This window comes from Nelumbo nucifera, chromosome 5 (genome assembly GCF_055504915.1).
Source record: "Nelumbo nucifera cultivar China Antique chromosome 5, China Antique-T2T, whole genome shotgun sequence".
Taxonomy (NCBI): Eukaryota; Viridiplantae; Streptophyta; class Magnoliopsida; order Proteales; family Nelumbonaceae; genus Nelumbo; species Nelumbo nucifera.
This window is the reverse complement of record NC_142653.1, coordinates 18,259,902-18,282,345: the sequence shown is the minus strand read 5'-3', so window position 1 is coordinate 18,282,345 and position 22,444 is coordinate 18,259,902. Positions and strand designations below refer to the sequence as shown.

The 22,444-nt window shown below is 37.2% G+C and overlaps 2 protein-coding genes across 6 annotated transcripts in view; both read right to left on the bottom strand.

Moving 5' to 3' along the window:
- Positions 1-577: 577 nt before the first annotated feature.
- LOC104595556 (protein BRICK 1) lies at positions 578-2,895 on the bottom strand. 4 transcript variants are annotated; one of them, XM_088887715.1, is made up of 3 exons: positions 2,877-2,895; positions 2,054-2,205; positions 578-968 (listed from the first exon to the last, which is right to left on the bottom strand). In XM_088887715.1, exons 2-3 carry the CDS (start codon positions 2,184-2,186, stop codon positions 847-849), a joined length of 255 nt encoding a protein of 84 aa, XP_088743841.1. In that variant the 5' UTR covers positions 2,187-2,205; positions 2,877-2,895; the 3' UTR covers positions 578-846. The 4 variants fall into 4 exon arrangements, with proteins under 4 accessions (XP_088743841.1, XP_010254627.1, XP_088743842.1 ...); XM_010256325.3 differs by lacking the exon at positions 2,877-2,895 and adding an exon at positions 2,358-2,750; XM_088887716.1 differs by lacking the exon at positions 2,877-2,895 and adding an exon at positions 2,404-2,750 and having other exon boundaries at positions 2,054-2,199.
- A 1,945-nt stretch (positions 2,896-4,840) lies between these two features.
- Positions 4,841-22,444, bottom strand: part of LOC104595555 (putative cytosolic oligopeptidase A) — a 28,156-nt gene continuing 10,552 nt past the window's right edge. Inside the window, exons 8-18 of one of the 2 annotated variants that reach the window (XM_088887713.1) lie at positions 18,062-18,183; positions 16,801-16,908; positions 16,465-16,710; positions 15,887-16,032; positions 12,559-12,676; positions 9,631-9,790; positions 9,497-9,528; positions 7,978-8,043; positions 5,474-5,545; positions 5,227-5,362; positions 4,841-5,156 (exon numbers count right to left, since the gene is read on the bottom strand). In XM_088887713.1, the coding sequence (XP_088743839.1) occupies positions 5,276-5,362; positions 5,474-5,545; positions 7,978-8,043; positions 9,497-9,528; positions 9,631-9,790; positions 12,559-12,676; positions 15,887-16,032; positions 16,465-16,710; positions 16,801-16,908; positions 18,062-18,183 (1,157 nt within the window). In that variant the 3' untranslated portion in view covers positions 4,841-5,156; positions 5,227-5,275. Of the gene's footprint in view, positions 5,363-5,473; positions 5,546-7,977; positions 8,044-9,496; positions 9,529-9,630; positions 9,791-12,558; positions 12,677-15,886; positions 16,033-16,464; positions 16,711-16,800; positions 16,909-18,061; positions 18,184-22,444 lie in introns of both variants that reach the window. The other variant, XM_088887714.1, reaches the window with a different exon arrangement.

Here is a 22,444-nt window from a genome sequence, read left to right as displayed (position 1 = left end):
CAATATTGCCCGATGCGCCTCTACCGACGTATCGGGCGTATCAATATTTAGAACCTTGCATTAACTAACCGTCAATTATCTGTTGAAAATGTCAAAACTACCCTTCAAAAGAAGACACTATTGTCTTGTACCTTGAGACTAAACCGATTATCTTCAAAGAAAAAGAGAAAAAAAACATGAAATATGATAGAGAGAAACAATAACTAAAAGCAAAAAAATAACTAGAAAAGAATGTGTTTTGGATCTAAAGGTAGAAGACAATGACTTCATTAGTCTAGAATCTCAAACACCTCAACCGGTTCAGTCTCAAGATAGAAGACAATGAACAATGTCTTCTTTTGAAGGGTAGTTTTGACATTTTCAACAGATAACTAACGGACAATGAGCGACAGGGACCAACTTGACACTTTTTGAAAATTTAGGTACTGCAGTGACACGTTTGAAAGTTCGGACACTAACGTAACAATACCCCCAAAGTTCAGTGTACTAAAGTGGAATTTTCCCTTTCTTTTCCTTCGGCTATAAATCCACCACCAATTTGTTCACTTAACAAATCAAAATGCATCGCATAAGCAGATTGGCTTTAACAGTTTGAAGGACCTAATGGATTGTACATTCCCCATTCCGTGTCCAGTAATATTACATGCACTACTTAGTTATAAAATAGCCTAAAAAGATTTACAACTTCACTGGAATCACAATCTAACAAAAAAAAACATAAAACAGGAAGAAGATAAATTGCTCAGTGAACTGGGTTCCAAAGCAAATAAAGTTATTCACAAATAAAAAATGACGGGTTGCTTGGGGGAATACATTTTTACTTAAATAAAACCATCTGGAAAGGCATCAGGTAAAGAGAGAAGGATTGGCCGATGCTGTACTAACTTGAACTTCTAGCAATTCCAGACGACGCTCTAACATATCAAGTTTCTCGTTCAAGGATGCCAACTTGCTCTTTGTTGTAGCCTCTAAAGGCAGGAAAAAAAAAAGATCAAGACAGAAATAAATGCAAGGCACAGAAATAAATCAAATAACACATGACACTAACACATGTTGATAAATGGTTGGAAGTAATTTGATGACCTTCACCAAAGGCATCAACATCAAAACAAAAATTGGAATCTAAAATCCCTGCAGAAGTTTAGAACACATGCTACTTAATCAGAACTGATGATCACAGAGACCATCCCCTGAATACAAAACTTCATGCATGCAGAAAAGAGTAGTACACACTAGAAAACCCAACAAAAGAACAGTCAATCAGATAAATGGATGATATAAGGCAAATTTCTAAGCTTCTAAATAAGGGAAATGCATGAACAGAAAGGTCTCATCCCAAGAATCATATTGATGCAGACAAACACATAACAATGAATTCAATTTTTCAAATGATACTGTCAGAAGAAAATCTGGGGATACCCTGTGCACTAGATATGAGAAAATTGGGTAAATGAACGAACAAAAGACCCAACAAAGGGCAACATCTGTGACAGGCAGCTAATTCTAATGCTCTAAGGGAGGAAAGCCCACCCCCAAATGCACAAGGAAAACTTTCGGATATTTATCAGCACATGACTCTAACTCTTGAACTATAGTATCATATATCTTCAAAATCAATTGAAGCAAGAACAACAAAATTTATTTAACAATTCTGATTTCTCCCTTCCTATAGAACGAAAATAAAATCCAATCATTGGAAATATCTTCCATAGTAATCTAACCTGAAGCGAAGAGAATTTTCTATAATCTTAGAAGGCAACTGCCTTGCAAGGTAAGTGCCCAAACCCGAAGAACTCTCTTTCAGGATACCTCCGAAGACAATTAATAAATTGTTTGGAAGTTGAAGAACAATTCAAACCCTACAATTTATATGTGTTTTCTCTAATTTCGTGCAGATTCATTATTTGATATATAATCACAATTAAGAAAACGGAAGAAGAGAAGACATGCAATTTCAAGGGAAAAAGAAAACAAAATGACACGGAGGAAATCAGAAAATTGGAGATAAAACAGCAAACAGAAAGAGAGAGAAATGAGGGGGTTGACATTTTACCGAATTGGACGAGGAACTCAAAGAGACGACGGACATTAAGAGAGATGTGAGAGATGAACTCTCGATTTTCCCAATCAGCTTGTACTGCTATACCGACGTTGACTGCGTTCGTGATTCCTCCAGCTCTCGCCATTTCTTCCTCTCAGCTTGGACTGGAAACGGAAAGAGAAAATAGCAATATAAAGATAAAAAGGACAAACGACGAAGCACGGGTTAAATCAAGGAGAACGTCGCGAATTAAACAAACCCCAGATCACAGGACAAGAAGAAGAAGAGAGGGAACCCTAAAAAAAAGCAAACAAACCTTTGTTTACTAAATGAAAACGAGGAAAAGAACAAATGAGATAAACCTTTATCTACAGTCTCGGATCTGTCTGTAGCTTTCATTCGCTGCAACAAAGCACGAGCGAGAGTTGAGACTTTGGGGACTTGTTCTTACTTTATTTCAGGAACTCTATGATTAAGAGTTGACTAAACACAGGAGGAAGCAAAACTCAAGCAAATGAGACAGGGGGAGTGGGGAGTCATTTCCCGCCGGGAACTAAGGGCCGAAAAACTAAAAAGGAAGGGCAGTAATGGTTTTGTTTTGTTTTGTAGTTTGATGAGAAAGAGGATTGATGACTAAATCCAAATGAATGGGTTAGTGGTATCTCTTGTCTCTTTGCCTTTCTTTTCTTCATAAAACGTATATTTAGAGATTTGTTTTAATGTAAGCTTTTAAGGCAAGGCAAGGGTTCTTTGGTATGGTTTTTTAATATTTCGGTTAGGACTAGGGAGTGGCGTCTTTAAATTAAAGTAATAAATGAAATGATGATATTGCTACCTTCCAGCACCAAAGAGACCCTCCTCTTTCTTCGACATTAACCAGCAGAATTCCAGACCAGACCCAACAAATTTTGCCCCCTTTTGGAGAAGGTACAGCGTGTGCCAACTGCCAATTCATACACACCGAGTCAGAGGGAAAAGAATGCATTCACTAATCAAGATTTGTGATTCGTCAGCTTGACTGGCTGAAACTTACAAGTTTGGATCTGTTTCTCATAAAGCGCACCTCATACCGATTTTACAGCACGTTTTGGCCATGCATCTGAAATATCTTCGTACTTGAACATTTTTATTCATGAAAAATTTTTCAGATGCACAGCTGAAAAGTGCTGAGGCACAGATCCAAATTCGAAACTTACATTATTGATGGCTATGCAATCAAGTGATCCATTGGGCTCTAAGCTTACTAACAAGAGAGACAACCTCCATGCCCAACAGAAAGGAAAGAAAGAAATAGATCCCGGGTTCAAGATTAAGAAAAAGCAATAATAAGGCTGTATTTGGTTTCAAGGAAAAAGTAGAGAAAGGGGAAAAAAGAGTCAATGCAAATGAAACTTCTTTGCCTCATTTGAAGTGAATGAATGAAGTGAAAGAGTCAATGCACGCTTATGTTGATGGCAACTCAATACAGGGATGACAATATACAAACTCAATCCATTGACGTTTGGATCCAAATTAAATCTTATCTGTTGATTTTGGTTCTGATTTCTGAGTTCTGACTCGAATCGGATTTTGGATATTGAATGTATAACATGAATAAATTAAATTAAAAAGATCAGAAATGGAAGAGCTTAAATACCACCTAAATGGTTACGGTTGGTCACAAATTTTTCACATATCATGTCTTTTTGGTATCATAATCAAACCCACCCTATCATATATTATTTTTAAAAATGAATTTGATGCCATATATAATGAATAAAATGACTTCAAAAGAATTTCTACAAGAGGATCCAAGGGAACCTGTACTTTATAGTTTATACCTAGCCCTCCATATAGACCAAATGATGAGAGAGAACTTTGGCTCCTGTACAATCATACAGCGTACAATCACTTATATATGCTCAACATTGAAAAATTCAGTATTTCTTTTTACCATTGATACTCTTGAAAGACGTTTGATTTTAGTCAATACTCATTAGAAACTTAAAAATCGATACACATTGTATGATATCTTGAATTTTGGGTGGATATTAAAGCCACCTCATCCAAAATTCAAAAACTTTTGTCTTGTGCACTGTAAAAAGCGATTGTACATGCAATTTAAAAAAGGACCGAAAGTTGTTTCATTAGATTATGCCACATCATAAAAAAAAGGTGAACCCGTGGTTGAAGAAACATCATTATCCTGAAGTGGCCAACTTGGTTGCAAGTAAATGCATCTTTTTTATCAAACCCAACAATAGTCCAAAACAACATGAAGTTGGACATGTTGGTTCGCACCGATGTTGTCAGACTCAGACCTGAATGTTCGGTCAAACCTGTGATATGGTGGGCTTTCTGGGTCCCAGTCATTTAAATGGTTTTTCACAATCTAACCAGCTTGTTAATCGGTAAAACTGTGACCTAATCAACTTTCTAGTCTTGTCTGGTCCAAGTCTGACTGACAACATTGGTTTCACTCTGCAATCCGAACACCCAGCTCAATATAGCCTGATTATACATACAAAAAGCCCTCTTAAAAGTGACATTAAACTGTGGATCTTTGCCCATAAAGAACCTATAATCCTCACCTGCCATCAGGCATCAGGCCACCGATCTAAGCCCAGCATTGGATTTTTCTTATTTTCTTCTTCTTTATGGTTATCATTACGAGGATCTTCTATCTCAAGAACAGACTTAAGAGGATATTACATTTATGCAGGCCTTTCTCATTGATATCTCAATAACAGACTTCTGATGAACAAATCCAATAGCTAGTTACAACTTGCATCATAAACCACGGTGAATAACTCGCAGAAATTGGATGGTATAAAAAGATAAAACTTAGTTGGGCCAAGTTGTGACAGCTGTAGCTTACATCATATACCAAAATGAAACTTAGTTGGGCCATGTTGTGCTATGGCATGTGACCTATGCAACTAATAATGCAGCAGGTCCTACAATTGTTTTTATTAAAGAGAAAAAAATATATACACATTTAAAGCAACAATGAAAAAGAACCATAACCTTGTTTTCTAAACCCTTCTTGGCTTGATTTTGAATTCTTGTGCAAAACATCACCAGATGAGACCTAGAATGTCAGCCTTCCTTTTCACTGCTAAAACCGCAAAGCTTCCTTGCAATATAACTTTGTCATCTTAATCCACATGTGGTGCACATTAAAGAATTATGTTGAATTGACATACCTTTGCATCATTCTCTACCACATTTTTGCAGAAAAAATGATGGCTAGTCTTACGCTGAGGCTGCAACTGGCAAGAGGCCATTATGCCTCAATAATGCCTCCGGGGAAGGTTCACGCCCTCGGAATTCAACAAAAACCTGGCAATGGAAAACCAAATGCAAGAATGTTAGTTAAAAACAAAAGCTTTCACCAATTTTGCATTAGACAGAAAATTTCCAGGAAGTATACAACATTTTATTTGGTCTAACCTCAAGTGGAGACTTTCCACCTCCAAGAGCAAGGATGGTCTCTCGGAACTTAAGACCAGTTTCTTTAATAGCCTGTTGCAAGAATTTATTTTCAGTAACAATTGTAATGGAACCACAAAAGAACCAGTTGTCTGAGATTATCTGCTTCTCCACAAGAACATATATTGTACTTAAGGCTTTAATCATTGATAACAATAGTAAGAATATAAAAACATAGTTTCCCGTGTACATGGGCACAACACAACATGAGCATATGAAATAATGCTGTAAACAAGAATGTCATGTTCATTTGAATTTTCTAGGTTTCTATAAATTGGACCACAAATTCAAGCTTTTGTTTTTTAATCAAAATTACAATGTTCTGTTATGGGCCTGGGACAATAATCTCATAGCTTTATTTTCTTTTCTCCTACTAATTTCCCCCCAAAAGCCTACCCCTTCAAAAATCTTAGTTCAATTCATGCTCTGTTATGGGCCTGGGCGTAGGATCTCGTCACGGGTCGGTCCACGGGGAGAACCTCTACCTTCCCCTTGCCCCTCCCTTTGCGTGCAAACCCTATTGTGGCAACCTGATGGGTGATTTGTCCAAGAGATCACCCGAACTCTCCTCACTCTTCCCTTGACTGAAAAACTGAATGCCTTTATTCCCAATTCACAACTCCTTAAATAGGAGATTACAAGAGGTGACTCCTTATTGAATTCGACTAGGCTAGGATAATCCAACCTTAAATCAAACTCCTACTTCTAATAGGTAAACAAACTCCTACTAAGAACAGAACTTAACTCCTATTTCTAATAGATAAAGTAAGAATAGATGGGATGAGGTAAGCTGGTGGAGAGCTGGCAGGATAAGCTGTCGTGTGGGCCCCTCCTCATTGCTGCTGCCGGCAGCGGTATGTCTTCCCCACGAATGCATCCATAACATGCTCGACTTGCCTGGACTTGTATACAGACTGAAAAACTCTATTTTCATTTTTACCTTTGCTTGATAACCATGATTATTAATAATGATTGAAAGAATGCAGACTAGCGGGCAGCCCCCTTCCCTTGAACATATAGTTTTTTTTTTTTTTTAAATGAATGAAGATAATTTTATTAAACCAAAAAATTAAAGCATTACAGCTGGTCCACAGAATTTTTCCCCTCTATTAACCCCTTGCTTGGCCATAACATCAGCCAAGGCATTAGCTGACCTGTGCACCCAATTGGCTCTGCTAGTTGTCCCTGCATGGTGCTTTGATCTCCCTCATGATATTTTCATAATGCCATGGAGTTGTTTCCATATTTTTGAACCATCCAATCAACACCTTAGAGTCACCTTTCACTTCTACGATTCTGTAATTAAGTATTCTTGCTGAACTTAGATTTTGCAATGCAGCTGTAGTTCCCAAGACCAGTCAGGCCGGAGAATAAAGCTGTTAATACTCCATTCCAATCGCTGAATAATAACCCCCCCCCCGCCCCCACACCAATACCTGGAGGCCTGGGGTTACTTCTACTACACCCGTCGAGTTCAACTTGAATACACTCACCTGAGGTGGATTTCATCTTGCTGCCTGGTAGGGCCTAGAAGTAATTATCATCTATAGAGAAAGGATAAAACTAAAAGTTTTGATGCAATGAGCAATTCTAATGATGGTGCTTTTAATCCAACTTTTCCACTGAAGATTCTATCACTTCTTTCCTCCCAAATAACCATAAAACTAAAACTCCATAAAATCTTCCCTCTTCTGGAGAATCTAAAGTAAGAGGGGCTAAATAAGCTCTCCACATCTGATGGTGGTGTCCGCATGCATCCAAAGAGGCCTAAACACCACCCCCAAATTCCAGAGACAAAAGGACAGGAGATTAGCAAATAGTAAAGTAGCTTCCCTGCTAGCAATACAGAGGGTGCAAATGTGGGGAGATAATACACCAGTTCAGCCTCCTCCTCTGTTGGTTCTCACTAGTGTTGTTTTTTTTTTGAGTAATCACATTTTAGGAATGGATAAAAACCCTATTTTCATTTTTTTTAAATGAAATTGCAAATATAAGCAGTATTCACACATTTGCTGTCTCAGATAGCATTTCTAACTGGCTGCCTTGTGTGTATAATCTCCATCTCCATTGAAAGAATGTCCATCGCAGACACTAAAATTCATTTAATTATTTATGACAGGTATTACAAACACTAAAACATTAAGCTGTCAAAAGTAATAAGCAGAAGAAAATAAATTTGCATCTTGAGTTGACAAGATCCTTTGAGTAAACTTATAAAAAAGCACAGCAAAACAATTAATAAACTATGGTCACCTAATGCTCCTATAACCTATCTACGTCAACATGGATCCCATGTCACATTGGACATTTCCAACTTTTACTGTAAATTCTGTGTCTGACACCTTGTCAAGCTGTGTCCCTTCCATATCTGGGTATCATACCCTATATCTATTACAATCACAGAAATGTAGATACAAGAATTAAATAGAAGAATGTCAAAAGATGTCATAAGATTTTACGCAAACCTTGTCATTGTCCAATCCAGCATCCTCAAATGCTGAGAAAGCATCAGCTGATAACACCTCTGCCCACTGTAAAATTAAGATATATGAATTCAATAGTAAATCTGCGGCATGAAACAATATTCTTATGGTAGGAAAACTGAAATTATCCCATAAAATGCAGATAGAAAACAAAATAGAAAAGCATGCCTGTCAGTTTCCCTACATAAATCCAGCTGTCCAAATAATATTGATCACCAAATAAAAACTCATAAATTCTGAAAATAGAACAGTACAAATAGACAGGAAATTTCAACTTCTAAAGAAGCGCCATTTCTAGAAGACACGCAAAAGAAAAGACAAGAGTGAACCATTTTATAGAAAAGAAATGATGCAAAAGACAAGCGAACTAAGGAGAAAGGATGTCTTTAGAAGCTACATTATTTAAATTTTCTAGTCAATTGTGAAACACAATTAACCAAATGATCAAAACATATTGAGAATTTTACATTAATTCAGGTGAATAAACTTGGTCAAAAATTTTATTATATACACAAAGTGAACAAGGTTTGACCAGCCAATAGAACCAGATCATCCAGTTCTGCTCAGTCAATGTCTAGTTAGTTTAATGACGCAGAAAATACAAGATACATGGACTTTCTCATCTTCCATAATGCCACCTCTTACATAGATTAGCTAATAGTGATTTGACCTATATGAATCCCAAATGCACTCGAAGGCATCCAGAATTTCTGGAAAGATTTTTGACCTCATGCAGAAACTAAAAAACTCATCAGCAAGACAAGGGAAGGCGCCACAGATGTTGATGACTTTTTGGTAAGAGTACAAGGTAAAAATACCAAGACAAAACAGTTAAAATTTAATATTATGGCACTAAACAGAACAGAATGGCAAAACAGGATGCAAGTAGCTGAGCCCATATAGTTGGGATAAGGCTTAGATGATGATGATGATGTCTTTCATGGTGAGTTGGTGACAACGGCACCTAAGTCAGTGACACTAATCTTTGATGGTGATTTGGGCATGTCATGTTCTGTTATGAGGAGGGTATACCTGTAACTGTTACTTAAAAAGAAACTGCTTAAAAAGACAAAGCTAACTGTATGTATTAGTCCAATTGTAATTTGTAACCATGGAGACATTTCTTGTCTTTTTGTTGGGAATCTACCCAGTTTATCAAAAGTAAGATGTGCCCAAGTCAGTCCCCTTTATTTTTTTACTGCCTAAATACAATTAACAACAATGACATGTGTAATGGGGACAACTATCTTGAAACCTGTTATGTCGACAAAAACAACTTGCATTTACAGCATTAAATTTATTCCACTTCAAAATTATCTTACCATTCAATGCCTATACTGCCTTGGCCTATACTTGCATGTGCATTTGCACATGCCAAATGCACATGCCACTCAACTAATAATCGTAATGGTAATAAACAATTTGTCTAGATAAGTAGCTGAAAGAAAGCATGAATATCAAATAACGCCATACAACCATATGAAGATAATATGTGTCTCACCTTGTAGCTATAGTATCCACCAGCATATCCACCTAATATGTATATAAGCAAAGAAATGAATAATATAGCCACAAGGAAGAAGCAGCATTTAAAGTCAAAAAAGCAATAATAAGAAAAAATTCCACAAGCAAAACCTGCAAATATATGGCTAAAACTACAAAGGAACCTATCTTCTGGCAACACTGGAATCACTTGCGTTCTCTTCCCAACACGTTGGTCAACATCGTAGATTGATTCTGACCCATTTGGAATGTATGTAGTATGCAGCTCCAGATCTAAACTTGCAAAACGTATCTATAAAAATAATAATAAGGCAACAATTATTTACCTTTACAGTTGTTGCATACTTCCTTTTTTATCAGTAAAACAATTTCATCAAGAATCAAATAAGAAAAGGGAAGCATAAATTCTCACTCTAGAGAAATAGGAAAGAGGATATCAAGCCTTGAAATAAGTGACTAGGGAACCAACAAGAAGATACAGGACAGAAATACCAGCAACTCAACCATGAGAGATGAGTGAATAAATGTATATAAAATACCAAAAAGCAATACAGTGTCTGTTAAACCCCAGCCTCCAATCATTCATACACTACAATTTCTAGGATAGCCAAGTACACACAAGTAGAACTATCTTTCTTCATGATCAGCTAACATATCAGGAGAGTTGTTTAGAACTCCTTGGCAATTCTGACTTCATTGAACTGCATTTACTGCTCTTAACTCTTAGTTGGTAAGGCATCACTTGTACTCCTAGGTTAAGATATAAATTAGCATTCAATATGCAGGTCATAAATTAAAAGGGAATTGCACCAACTCACAATGGTTCCAATACAGCTTTGTCACATACAAGGAAAACTTCTCAATTAAAAAAATAGAGGGCTATTGTATTGATAAAATAATTTCGATCCAATGTCAGAATAAGGTTGGCATGGACTCCAGGTTTCAAGACATGGCTAATCCAAAGTGTCTCCTATCTGATGAACGTTCTAGATTAGCACATGATTCTTCAATGTGGTTACAATAGTGGGTTGTGTAGGGAAGCTCCCTATTTGATCCAATTAGGAAATCATAAATATACAGAATGTGTATGTACAATTAAATAGAGGATGCTTACAGTCATGAGAAAATAATTCTTTCTATCTCTCACGTTTTGAAACTAAAACAAAAACCCAGCTACAACAATTTCTATCTCTCAACTTTAGGACAACAAAACTCAATAAGAGAAGCAGCATTGAAAGATCTGAGACTAGCCAAAGCAAATAATTACAGAAACAAAAATGGAAGAGGACTCAAAAGTGCTGATAAGATGGCTCAAGAATGAGGAGTTGATCCCTTTCAATACAAGAACATTATGAAGGAAATCAAGGCCCTGTTTGGCAACGTTCCGCGAGAACGTTTCGCGTGTTCCCAGTGTTCTCTCGGAGCAGAAACACGTTTGGTACAAGAAAAACAAAAACCGGCAACATTTCCGGCCAGGAACGCGTCAACAGGTATGTTGTCTCGTCACTGCACCTGGTTTTGTATCGTGTGCTCTGTTTTAAACTCACCTTTTCTCCGGCAAAATTCACCTGAAATCATTTTAGCTCCCACCGCAAAGATGAGTTTTAAACAATCTATAACTGATGCGATCTGAAATCGTTTTTCTTATATTATTTTGCTTGAATTTGTTATATGTTATGCCAAATGGGTGTAGTTTCTTCTCTCATCCCATCAATGGTTATATGTTATGCCGAATGGGTGGGGTTTCTTCTCTAATCCCATCGTTATGTTCTGTTATGTCTTTTGTTATATGTTGAATATCATGAAGATTGTCCTTTGTTATGTGTTATGAACCTTTGTCCATGTGTTGGATTGTTATGTCTTTTGTTATGTATTCTGTTACAAACCTGATGCAGGATGAACATTTTAAATTTGAAAAAAATAAAAATAGATAAAATAATAAAGAAATTAGCAGATCTATATGAATGAAAACATAGGGAAACTACTGGGAATCGGCAGCTCATATTAAAGAAGCAAGTCTGGTGTTGGTACCAAATAAATAAGCCAAAGGTTAAAATTTTTAGTTTGATGGATTAAGTTCCATACAAAAACAAGTCTGGTATTTGTTGATGTATTTTTTTTTTTTGTTCAATGGATCAAGTTCCATACAAAAAACAAGTTTGGTATTTGTTGATGTTTTTTTTTTTTGTTCAATGGATTAAGTTCCATACAAAAAACAAACTCCACTATATAATGAAATGGAATGTTTGTTGATTTTAGAGCTCCCACACCCATCATGACTGAAAGTTGATTTCAGCTGATGGGGATTTCAGATCTCAATTTTTTTTCTTATCAAATGAAAGTTGATTATAATGACTGAAACAAGATGATGTAAATCAGATGGAACAAGCTCCCACACCCATCATGACCAAAAGTTGATTTCATCTGATGGGGATTTCAGTTCTTATTTTTTTTGTTGATTATCAACTGAAAGTTTATTATAATGACTGAAACAAGACGATGCAAATCAGATGGAACAAGCTCCCACATCCATCATGACCGAAAGTTGACTTTAGCTGATGGGGATTTCAGTTCTCATTTTTTTTTATTTGTTGATTATTGTAGTCCTTATTGTATTGTTTCTCTTATTTATTAAGATTTTCACTTCAGCCATGCAAGGGCCTCTCTGTAAATTCTCTAAATTCTGTTGCCCTACAAAGGCCTCTCTGTATTAATCTCATTTTCTATATAAAGGACCCTTGGGATAGGGTCAAACCATCCATTCTTCATCCCCAGAATTCTGTATTCTGCTCTGGGTCTGTTGACATGACACAACAGTTATTCTAGGCTCTATTGTAAACTAGTTATATGGGCATTGTTGTTTTCTGTATTTTTGGGTAAATGGTTACCCAATCTGCTGTAACTTTTACCTCCCATTAATAAAATTAATTTTCTGATAAAAAAATAATGTAAATTTAAGTGAAAAAACCAAAGAGGGAAGAAAACCAACCTACCTATGTAGATAACAGCAAAACAGTAAACATAATAATTGTGGGTGATTCATGAATATTGTAACCTAACCTGACGAAGGCTTAGTGAACCTGCACGGAAAGTCCTTGCAGCAAGGAGCTTCTTAAATACTTCTTCAGGGAGACTCTCTCCAGTTTCATAGTGTTTTGCGATGCTCAATAGGGTATCCCTATAAAATTCATCAAGAGAGTGAAATGACTAGGGTGGATGCTTACAACAAGACATTGTATAAAGTACCAAAACGCATCAATTGATTGAGATAACTTCATAAACTAGTGGCCAATATATATGATTTTATATTTTTTGAAGAAAGGTAAAGTAAATATTTCATTAGGATAAAATGATTAGCCCCTATACAACAAGAGGCTACATCAGAATGTACAGAAATAATATCTCTGAGACCTACACAACCACCCCTTTACTATTGACAAAAAGATTTTCAAAAACAAAAAAAAAAAAAGGAATATGGTCTTTTCCTGTAAAATCTTTGTGAACTGCCAGCCAAGAGTGTGATTTTCCTAAAATCTGTAAATAGACTGACTCCGCCAAAACCCTCTTCCCTTTGAAAACTGGGGTGTTCCTTTCTTGCCAAATCATCCATAAGACTGCTGCTGGGATACTGTTCCATAAGATTCCTCCTCTTTTGCTCAGGCCTTCCATTCTCCATCTCTTAAGAAGATCCTCAACTGAAGAAGGATAACATCCCTTGATGGCAAATAATTTCATCACTTTGGACCAAGCATTGTTGGCAAACTTCAGTGAATGAATGTGGTCAACCGACTCGTCAAGTGCTTCACAGAACTCACAGGTTGCTCTATCCACCACCATTCCTCTCTTCAACAGATTGTCCTTTGTCAAAATCTTATTCATATAAGCTGTCCAAACAAAGAAAGACTTCTGAGGACACACAATTGTTCCGCACAGCATTAGATGGGAAGCCACTGTCCTCTTGTGTTATTAAAAGGTTAAAAAAGGACTTCACTAAAAACCAACCAGAATTATCCCAGGTCCACACTCTCCTATCTTCTCTGCCAGAGTCTATCTGGGCATTGTACAGCAACTGCAGTATGCCCATCAGAGGTTCAACTTCCCAGTCATTCAATTGCCTCCTAAACTGTGTTGTCCACACCCTGAGTCCCTGACTCCATTGTTTCTGATAAATACTCTGCGACCCACACCTCTTTGTTTGTTGCTTGCTCATACAGGGTGGGAAGTCATCTTTCAAAGTTTGTTTCCACACCAAAATTCCTTCCAAAACCTTACTCTTTGTCCATTCCCTACTGCATACCTTATCCCTCTACTGAACTCTCTGTGGCTTTTCTCAATCCCCCTTCCAAACAAATCACCCAAAAGACTGATTGGTTTCACCCGGCTCCCACCCTGAGCACACTGTATTTAGCTTCAATTACTTACTTCCATGGCTCCCCATTCTGCTCACTGAATCTCAGAACCACATTCCCAATAACGCTACATGCACCTCCTTCAACTTTCTCATTCCCGAACCTCCAGCCTTCTTCATCCTACAAACCCTTCCCCAATTAACAAGATGAATCTTTTTTTTCTTCTTTCCAATGCCTATAAAAAATCTCTCATCTTCCTTTCCAATATAGAAGATTTTATGTAAAATCAAAATTTTCAGACTTAAGACAGAAGATGCACATTATTGGATATGGTAGTTGCATATGCAACACTTGAGTAATATTTTGTATATAATATCAACTAGACCTTGATAAAAGGACCATTACCCAATATGTTGGTCACTTGGTCAGTTGGTCCTATCTATATAGGGTCTTGGGAGGGGGCTCAGGGGAGAACTGGATATGGACCAAGCAGTGGGCCTTATCACCTTGATGATGGCCATATATGAGACAATAGAAAATCTAATTGCGTTTAACACAATAATTCAAGTCATTAGCCTGTTAAATGCCAGAGCGATCCTAGGAGTGAGGACTGGCTGCTCATCTAGTGATTGCCCGGTGAGTGGTGACATGGATAACCCAAAATTTGAGAGTTTAAATATTAACTAAGAATAGACTACTAACTTGAATACTTTAATATAAAACTGTACATCATAAGTAATTATGTTAATCTGCCTGAGCACAGTATAAGAAGGGCCAACAAGTTCAACAGTGACACAATTTAGCTTCAAAACAACAAAATAGATAAAAAGAAGTAAACATTACTATGTAACCTCCAAACTTTTTTTTTTATGTAAAACATTTCCATGTAGCCTCCTACTTGACCACTAGATATGACCAAATTACTAGAATTTAAGATGCCCAGAAAAAGAAATGGGCACAAAAACAGATATTGGAAGTGGAGACATGATTTTCCATGTCCTGACTCCTGAGATCCAGGATAAAACTACTGGTAGAAGTATCATGTCTCATGTTGATACCACACTTACATTTCTGGTCCCTTTAAGATGGTATTGTTTCTCAGTCTTACATGTTACCTAGGGCATACAACATGAGAAAAACCTTTACCAGATCAAGATCTGGACCCAGGTAAAATCTAATAAAGTGTATTTGTATCCAGTCCATTTGCAAGCTTAGGTTGTACCCTGTGGAAAGCATACATTGGATGGGATCCAGATCAGATCCATTTTAATATACAAATATTATGCATACTAACCTGTTGGGAGAGACTGCAGCTTGTGCCTCTTCATGGGCTGTTTGGATCAGTTTCAAATTATGATTTAATATTTTTTTTAATGGCATGATTCTTTGAACAGTTCAACTATGATACCAGAAAGGCATGATAAAGTTGTAACCAATCAACCAGTATCATAATGGTGGTAACCAATCAGGTTGATATTTATCAAAATTCACAGGGGGGGTTGAACTTTTGATTGGTCAAAGCTCTTTGGTATCATGTCTTTTCAGCATCATAGATTTCCCCTTATTTAAAACATATCAATTACATGCTTTAGAAAGTGATCATCATATATACTCCAGAACTCTCTGTGCAGTATCTACTGTTCTATTGGGTACATGTGTTCAACACTAGTATGCTAAGGAAGTAAACAGAACCCAGTTATCGTGGAAATGAGGCCTGTGCCTTGTGTCTTAAACAGCTTCCCTGTAAGAAGAATTCCAAGGTTAAACTACAAAACATTTAACCTTTTAAATATGTTTTTAAATAAAATGCATTTCCACTTAAAAAAAAAAGAATCCCGGGCATGAAGCTCATTGGAAGCACACTATGTTCAAGCACCACCTTGGCGCTCTATTGCCTAGGAACAAGCATAAACAAGTATTCTTATTCAGAAACAAGTACATAAAGTGTCTATATCATGGATTGAAGAGGGAAAAGACGATGAGAATATTATGTATCACATATATAACGAAAGATTAGATTTTAGTTAAGAGAACTTTACTTGTGATAGCACCAATTTTCCATAAACTGAGAAGGCAATTCAACAGCATCCCATTCTATCCCCCGAATACCAGAACAAAGACTCTCGTCTTGCTTGGTGAGCATATGCTGAAGTGCATGTCCAAATTCATGAAAAATGGTCTCAACCTACAAATGATGCCACCTGTTTGTCAAAAGGATAGTGCTTTTGTAACATTTGAATTAAAATTCATCATGCAAGCCTTGTCCCAAACCATTTGAATTAAGATTCATAACAAAAGGAATTGATCTTCCCAATAAATTGGAAAATGAAAACATGAAAAATATGAACAGAAATGATTAAAACATGAGATTTGATCACAAGAAAATCTTCAATTAGAAACTATAGGTTTTGGACATATATTTTGCTTGTCCAAATTAAAGGAAAATTTGGCTTTTGGCCTCACTTCTTTCACAGTAGCTTCACTACATGATTATGAGAACAAAACTAGTTCCACTATGTCTATAACCCATGATTCATTTGGGCTTTATACATGCCACTTAAACTTTTGAAGAACCACTAGGAAGTTAAATAAAGATGTTTACAGTGCAAAATTTTACCTCACGAAAAGTCATAAGGCTTGGCTTGTCTCCAACCGGAGGTGTTTGGTTACAAACCATGTGGGCAATGGGCAATCTAGAAGAGGTGCCATCACGTGAAAGTGCACGACTTCGAGCAACAACCTCACCCATCCATGCCCCACCACGTTTTTCAGAAGGACGGGAATATGGATCAAAGTAGAAGTATGCTATTGGACTTCCCAAAGAATCTTTTAAACAATAAAATCTAACATCATTATTCCAAACCTGAAGAAATGTAATGCAATAAATATTAGGATGCACGATTAACGAAAAAACATCAAAAATCAAGAAATGAAGCAATAGAATAGAGATTACTGGAGCAAGGCCATCAGCTGGCTCAATATCAATTCCAAACAGCATCTTTGCAAGACCAAAAAGGCCATCCATGACCTTTGGCAGGGAGAAGAATGGACGCAATTCTTCCTGAATGATAGAAAGGAGGAAGACAAATAAATAAGCCTCTCTTCACTTAATAGGCATGTTGTAGTGCAACAAAAATCATGCATGATGCACATCAAATTCATGTATACCCCTAAAGTGGAAACAAGTTAAAGAGAAAAAGAAAATCCATCAGACCTTGGTATGTGCTACAAAATGACTATTTAGCATAATAACAGGCTATCTTTCCTAAGTGCAATAATTTTTCCATGACATTGAAGATACAGTGCTTTCATAATGCTCAAATATATTTCCCACTTCTCTAAATTAGGGGTTCAACTTGGGTGGGCTTGGGTTGGGCACTTGTCAAAATTGAATGGGCCTGTCCTGAAGGTCCAAGCACAAAGCAGTGTAATAACTTAACTTGGGCCAACCCAAGTTGCACCCCTCCTCTAAACCCTACAACCTCCTTTATGCCTACAATCAGGCAAGTTGATGCATCCAAACCAACAAATGCACAATGATTTTTGAACAGAACGAAGCCCAAAATGGCAAAATTTGGAGAACAGTCCACAATACTGTGATTGCAGAAACTGATGATATTCCCTGAACGATCTGAACTTGTGTACTTTACTTGGAAAAGTATGCACAACTAACACCTGGCTCACGTTTCCAACAATGTTAGATGCTTGCTTTGTTGGTTATAGAGAATGGGCAAATTTGGTTTACATTCCCAAATTACCATCAAAAGTATTAAAATCATTAAAAAGTACTGTCCAAGCTCAAATGCAGTAAAAGATTCTTAAAAATTTGCAGAAGTAGAACAAAGATCTATTGTCTGTTGCTGATGAAGAGTGAATACCAATAGAATATAAAAAATTTACCACTCAAAATATGAATGCAAGGACATGGAGGAGAACTCGTTCACAAACAGGGATTCAACTAGTTGTACTACACCCAAGTTCCACATTTAGAAAGATATAAAACGTTAAAACCCCATGTTGTATGCAATGCATCTGTATGTTTACAACTTTATATAACAACCACAAGGTGATAGACTGATAGGTAGTGCATCTAGTTTTAAGAAATACCAAAAACATAAAACTTTCAGTATTTCAATGTGTAAACAAGTGACTCTAATACATGATCTCAAATATATATGGAATCAAAACCTAAATTAGACTATAGGGATCCCCACCTCTTTTATGTCATACTTTGATTCACGAAGTCTCTCACTCCAAAAGGCAATGTCCCAGTGGCTCAAATTATTAGCTTCTTTGACACCTTTTTCTTTGGAGAATCTCTTAATGTCTTCCATATCTACAAACATCGAACAAATATTTTAGATCACCAAATTTCTCTAAACCTAATGAACTTGTCTTCTAAAACTGAAAAATGTCCACATAAGGAAGTCTGGAACGATAAACTGCAGAGAAAATAAATTCTAAAAGATACAGAAGAGTAGATTAAATCAGGCAATGCTATGACTGTAATAACTTTGAAAGAACTCAAAAACCTAAAGCGTGCTTAACTTAGATTTATTTCCATGTAATCTAATTATCTCCATCTTATGCAGGTGATAAATTTTAAATAATTACACCAAGAACCCGTGGAAAATTGAGAACATTTGGTCCTTTACTTGTTAAGGAAGGAGGAAGTGATGCAAGATACACAATTTGCTTACTTTTAAGGCAATCCCCATTGACATTTTGAACTCTTAAAAAGAAGCACATAGTTCTGTCAAATGCATATATATATATATAACTCATATTCTAGAAAGATTTCCATTATCAACTAGAGTAACGATTACCCAAAAAATAAGAAAAAAATAACTAGAACTGCCACCCAGGTGACTTGTGTCAGAATAGGATTGTCAACCAAACCAAGTGCAGCCCTAAGGAAGGAACAGTCATTGCATAACCATGATAATCAACTTAAGGCCAACCAGAACTTAGTCTACTTAATACCAACATAGATCAAGTTACATGGGGTTAGGATGAGTTGCATCTGGATGGATCAGAATAGGCTCATACAAATATACCTAAGGCAAAAAGCAAGTAGTAGTTAGGCTGGTTTTATCAACTGGTTCAGTCGAAGGTCTAAAGATGCCATACCAACTATAACTGTTGGTGAATATAGCCCAATTAGATTTGGGCAAAGTCCAGCCATATGAAATTTAAAGAGAAATGGTTTAGTAGGTAACTCTAAAGTTAAAACATATGACTTGCTTGAATCAGGTTCTAGATAGACCTGGTTGCCTAAGACCTAGCACAACCTAATAGTTAGGCTGGTTTTATCAACTGGTTCAGTCAAAGGTCTAAAGATGGCATACCATACCAACTATAACTGTCAGTGAATTTGGTCCAATTAGATTAGAGCAAAGCCCAGCCCAAGTTGCACCTCTATTAACAATGCATGTTCATGGACCAATATGTGGAATCTATGCAGCAATCAGTCTATGGTGGTCTTATATCCAACTTCTAAGAAATCTAAATTGGCCCTGTTCCATGAATCAGATTCCATATTTTGATCTGGCAATTAACTGGCATGACCTAGAAACAGCTAAACCAACTAAACTCAAGCGGCTGCCTAAAGTTGTGATACATGTTGACTGAGGAGTCCACCAAATGTCCTCCGATGTATGATGGCCCAGATTTTCCAAATAATCTACTATTGAATCCATAAAAACCCTGCCCAAATGAGCTAGGATGGGTGCAGGTTCTGGTGACTCGCAGAAGAATAAAAGATCACCACCAATTTTTTTTTGATTGCTAACAAGATAAAAGAGACTTTACGAAGACCTCAAATTATTATTCAAGGCAATAGAACTAGTTCCTCTAAATTTATCTGCAAGAACACAAGAGGAGATTAAACAGGCAATCTCCCTAATGGCAACACTAAATGAACTCTTGTTCTTAAAGGTTCTCTAATTTCTTTTTTCCAATAATCCTTCAATAACTGCACAAGGAACAACTTGATTTTTTTTTCTTTGATGATTGAAGAAGAATTTTATTAAGAAAATATGAAAACTGTTACAAGCATCCCACTAAGAGGCACAAGGTGCAACCTCCCTTAAAAAATGAAAATTACATAACACTAAGGATCAAGATTACAAAGTAGCCCAGTACAAATGTTCCCTCAAAACCCCTTGTTTAGCAATAGCGTTTGCAGACCTGCCAACCCACTGTATGCTAACATTCATGTTTCTTAATAACCAGTTGGCCTTCCTTGATAGGTTCTTGTAGCACCAAATAATTGAGCTCGGATCTGTTAACCAACCTACAACAATCATGGAGTCACCTTCAATTTGAAGGTTCTCAACACCAAATTGATTAGCAATCTGAATACCTTGTAAAGCTGCCAACAACTCAGCGAGTCTCCTATTCCCACTGGGCCCGAGTAGGCGAGTACAAGGCTAAGATATTGCCATCTTTATCTCTCAAACCCCCCCCCCCCATACCTGAGGAGCCAGGATTGCCTTGACTACTTCCATCAAAATTCAGTTTTACACAACCTTCCGGCGGCGGATTCCATACTATAGATGTCCTTTCCTTCCTGAGGGAGCTACTAGCCACCTCTATCCTTTTTTTTTTTTATCAGTAACAAGAAACTTTATTAATGATATGAAACTTGGTGAAACTTTAAGTACAAAGGCGGGAGGTAAAATGTCTTAACTTCCCACCAACAGAATACATTGGAAGAAAGTCAAAAGTTAGCCCAAAATATAGATTCCCTATTCACCCCTTGCTTGGCTAACCCATCAGCAAATGAGTTAGCAATCCTCTTCACCCAGCTGTAATGCAACACAATATCCCTACTCAGCCATTTGAATTTTTTCTTCTCATTGTTATAACTCCACAAACCGCTGTCTTCTTCCCTTAGCCACCTAATCACCACCTCTGAGTCACCTTTAAGGACCAAACATTTGATGTTCAAATCTCTTGCTCTTTGGATACCTTCCAGAGCTGCAAGAATCTCAGCCCTAAGAGAGTCTCCTTCTCCAATTGGGCCTGAGAACATGGCAGTGATAACCCCATCCTCATTCCTGAACACTCTCCCAATCCCAAAAAGCCCTGGATTCCTTAAGCAACTACCATCAAAATTCAGTTTTATGAACGCAGAGGGAGGAGGGGACCAAGAAGAACTACGAGTCCTCTTACATAGGGCAGAGGAAGCTATCTCTTTACAATTTCTTACCAAATCAGCCACAGAATAACCTGAGAACAGCTCCATAGTTTTCAGCCAGTGGGCTACCCTTACAAGTATTAGATCTAATAAGTTTTCCAGGGTTCTTTCCTTGTCTGAAAATATTCGTGAGTTTCTTTCTTCCCATAGGGACCAACACACTGCCGCCCTAATGCTTCTCCACATAACCTTCCCTTCTCTTCTTCGGCCACCTTTATCCAATTCCTTCTAAGGTCATCAAAGGAGAACAAATGGAAGAATTCTAAAGTTCTCAACCAATGAATTGCCCTTGTTAAGATACACTCTTTGATATCCAAGAGACTTCGCTCCTTTTCTTGCAAAATTCTTGCATTTCTTTCCTCCCAAATTGTCCAAAGTGCAGCTGCTCCGATGCATTTCCACATGATCCTCCCTCGTTTTGAGGGCCATACAAAGACTGACACGTCGAAAAGCAAACTTACATTAGTGGGTAAATTCCACCTACAACCAAATTAGAGGTGTAAATCAGGTTGTGCCACTCGCGGACCGTGCCAGGCTCGGCACAATCGTCTGGGTCGTGCTGGGCCTAGAGTTTTAGGTCCGCAAGCCGGGCCGGCACGGCACAACCGAGCAGGATGTGCCACCCGCAGCCCGTGTGCCGACACAGCCCATATATATTATTTATATATATAATATATTATATTATATAAATTATAATAATATAGTATATAATATATTAATAAATAAACAATTGTTTTCAATTTTATTATACTAATTTATTTAATTATTGTATATATAAGAAATTGTATACATCAAAATTCATATAAAATTAAAATTTTAAGTTTTTTTCAATTTTTTTAAATAAATAGCTTTGGCCCAGTCCACGGCCCGACCTGGCCCAAGGCTTGGCCCTCAGGCCAGCCCGGCCCGCAACATGGCATGGCACCGCACAGGCTTGGGCCATGGGCTTGTGCCGGGCCGACCCCCCCAAATTATCCCAAGGGAGGGTGGCACGGCCGGGGGCCCGTTTTACACCTCTAAACCAAATAAGGCAAAAATTAAATCCCAGCTAACAACAGCAAAGGAGCAAGAAATTAGTAAGTGGAAGTAGTCCTCACCATTAGCTTTGCAAAGAATACACCAGCTAGGGGACAAGCATATAAAAGGCTTCTTATTTTGTAGGTAGTCTAGAGTATTGATTTTCCCATAAAACACTTCCCAACAAAACAAGATAATTTTGGGGGGAACAGGCTTAGCCCAAAGCTCCTTTACAAGAAAAACCAAGTGAGCGGAGGAAGAACAAAGGGATTTCAAAAAGGAGGCACAAGAAAAGAAGCCTTTTGGGTGGGGAGACCAAATCCTCTTGCCTGACTGTAAAGGATCCAAACAAACATTATCAAGAATCAAAACAAGTTGA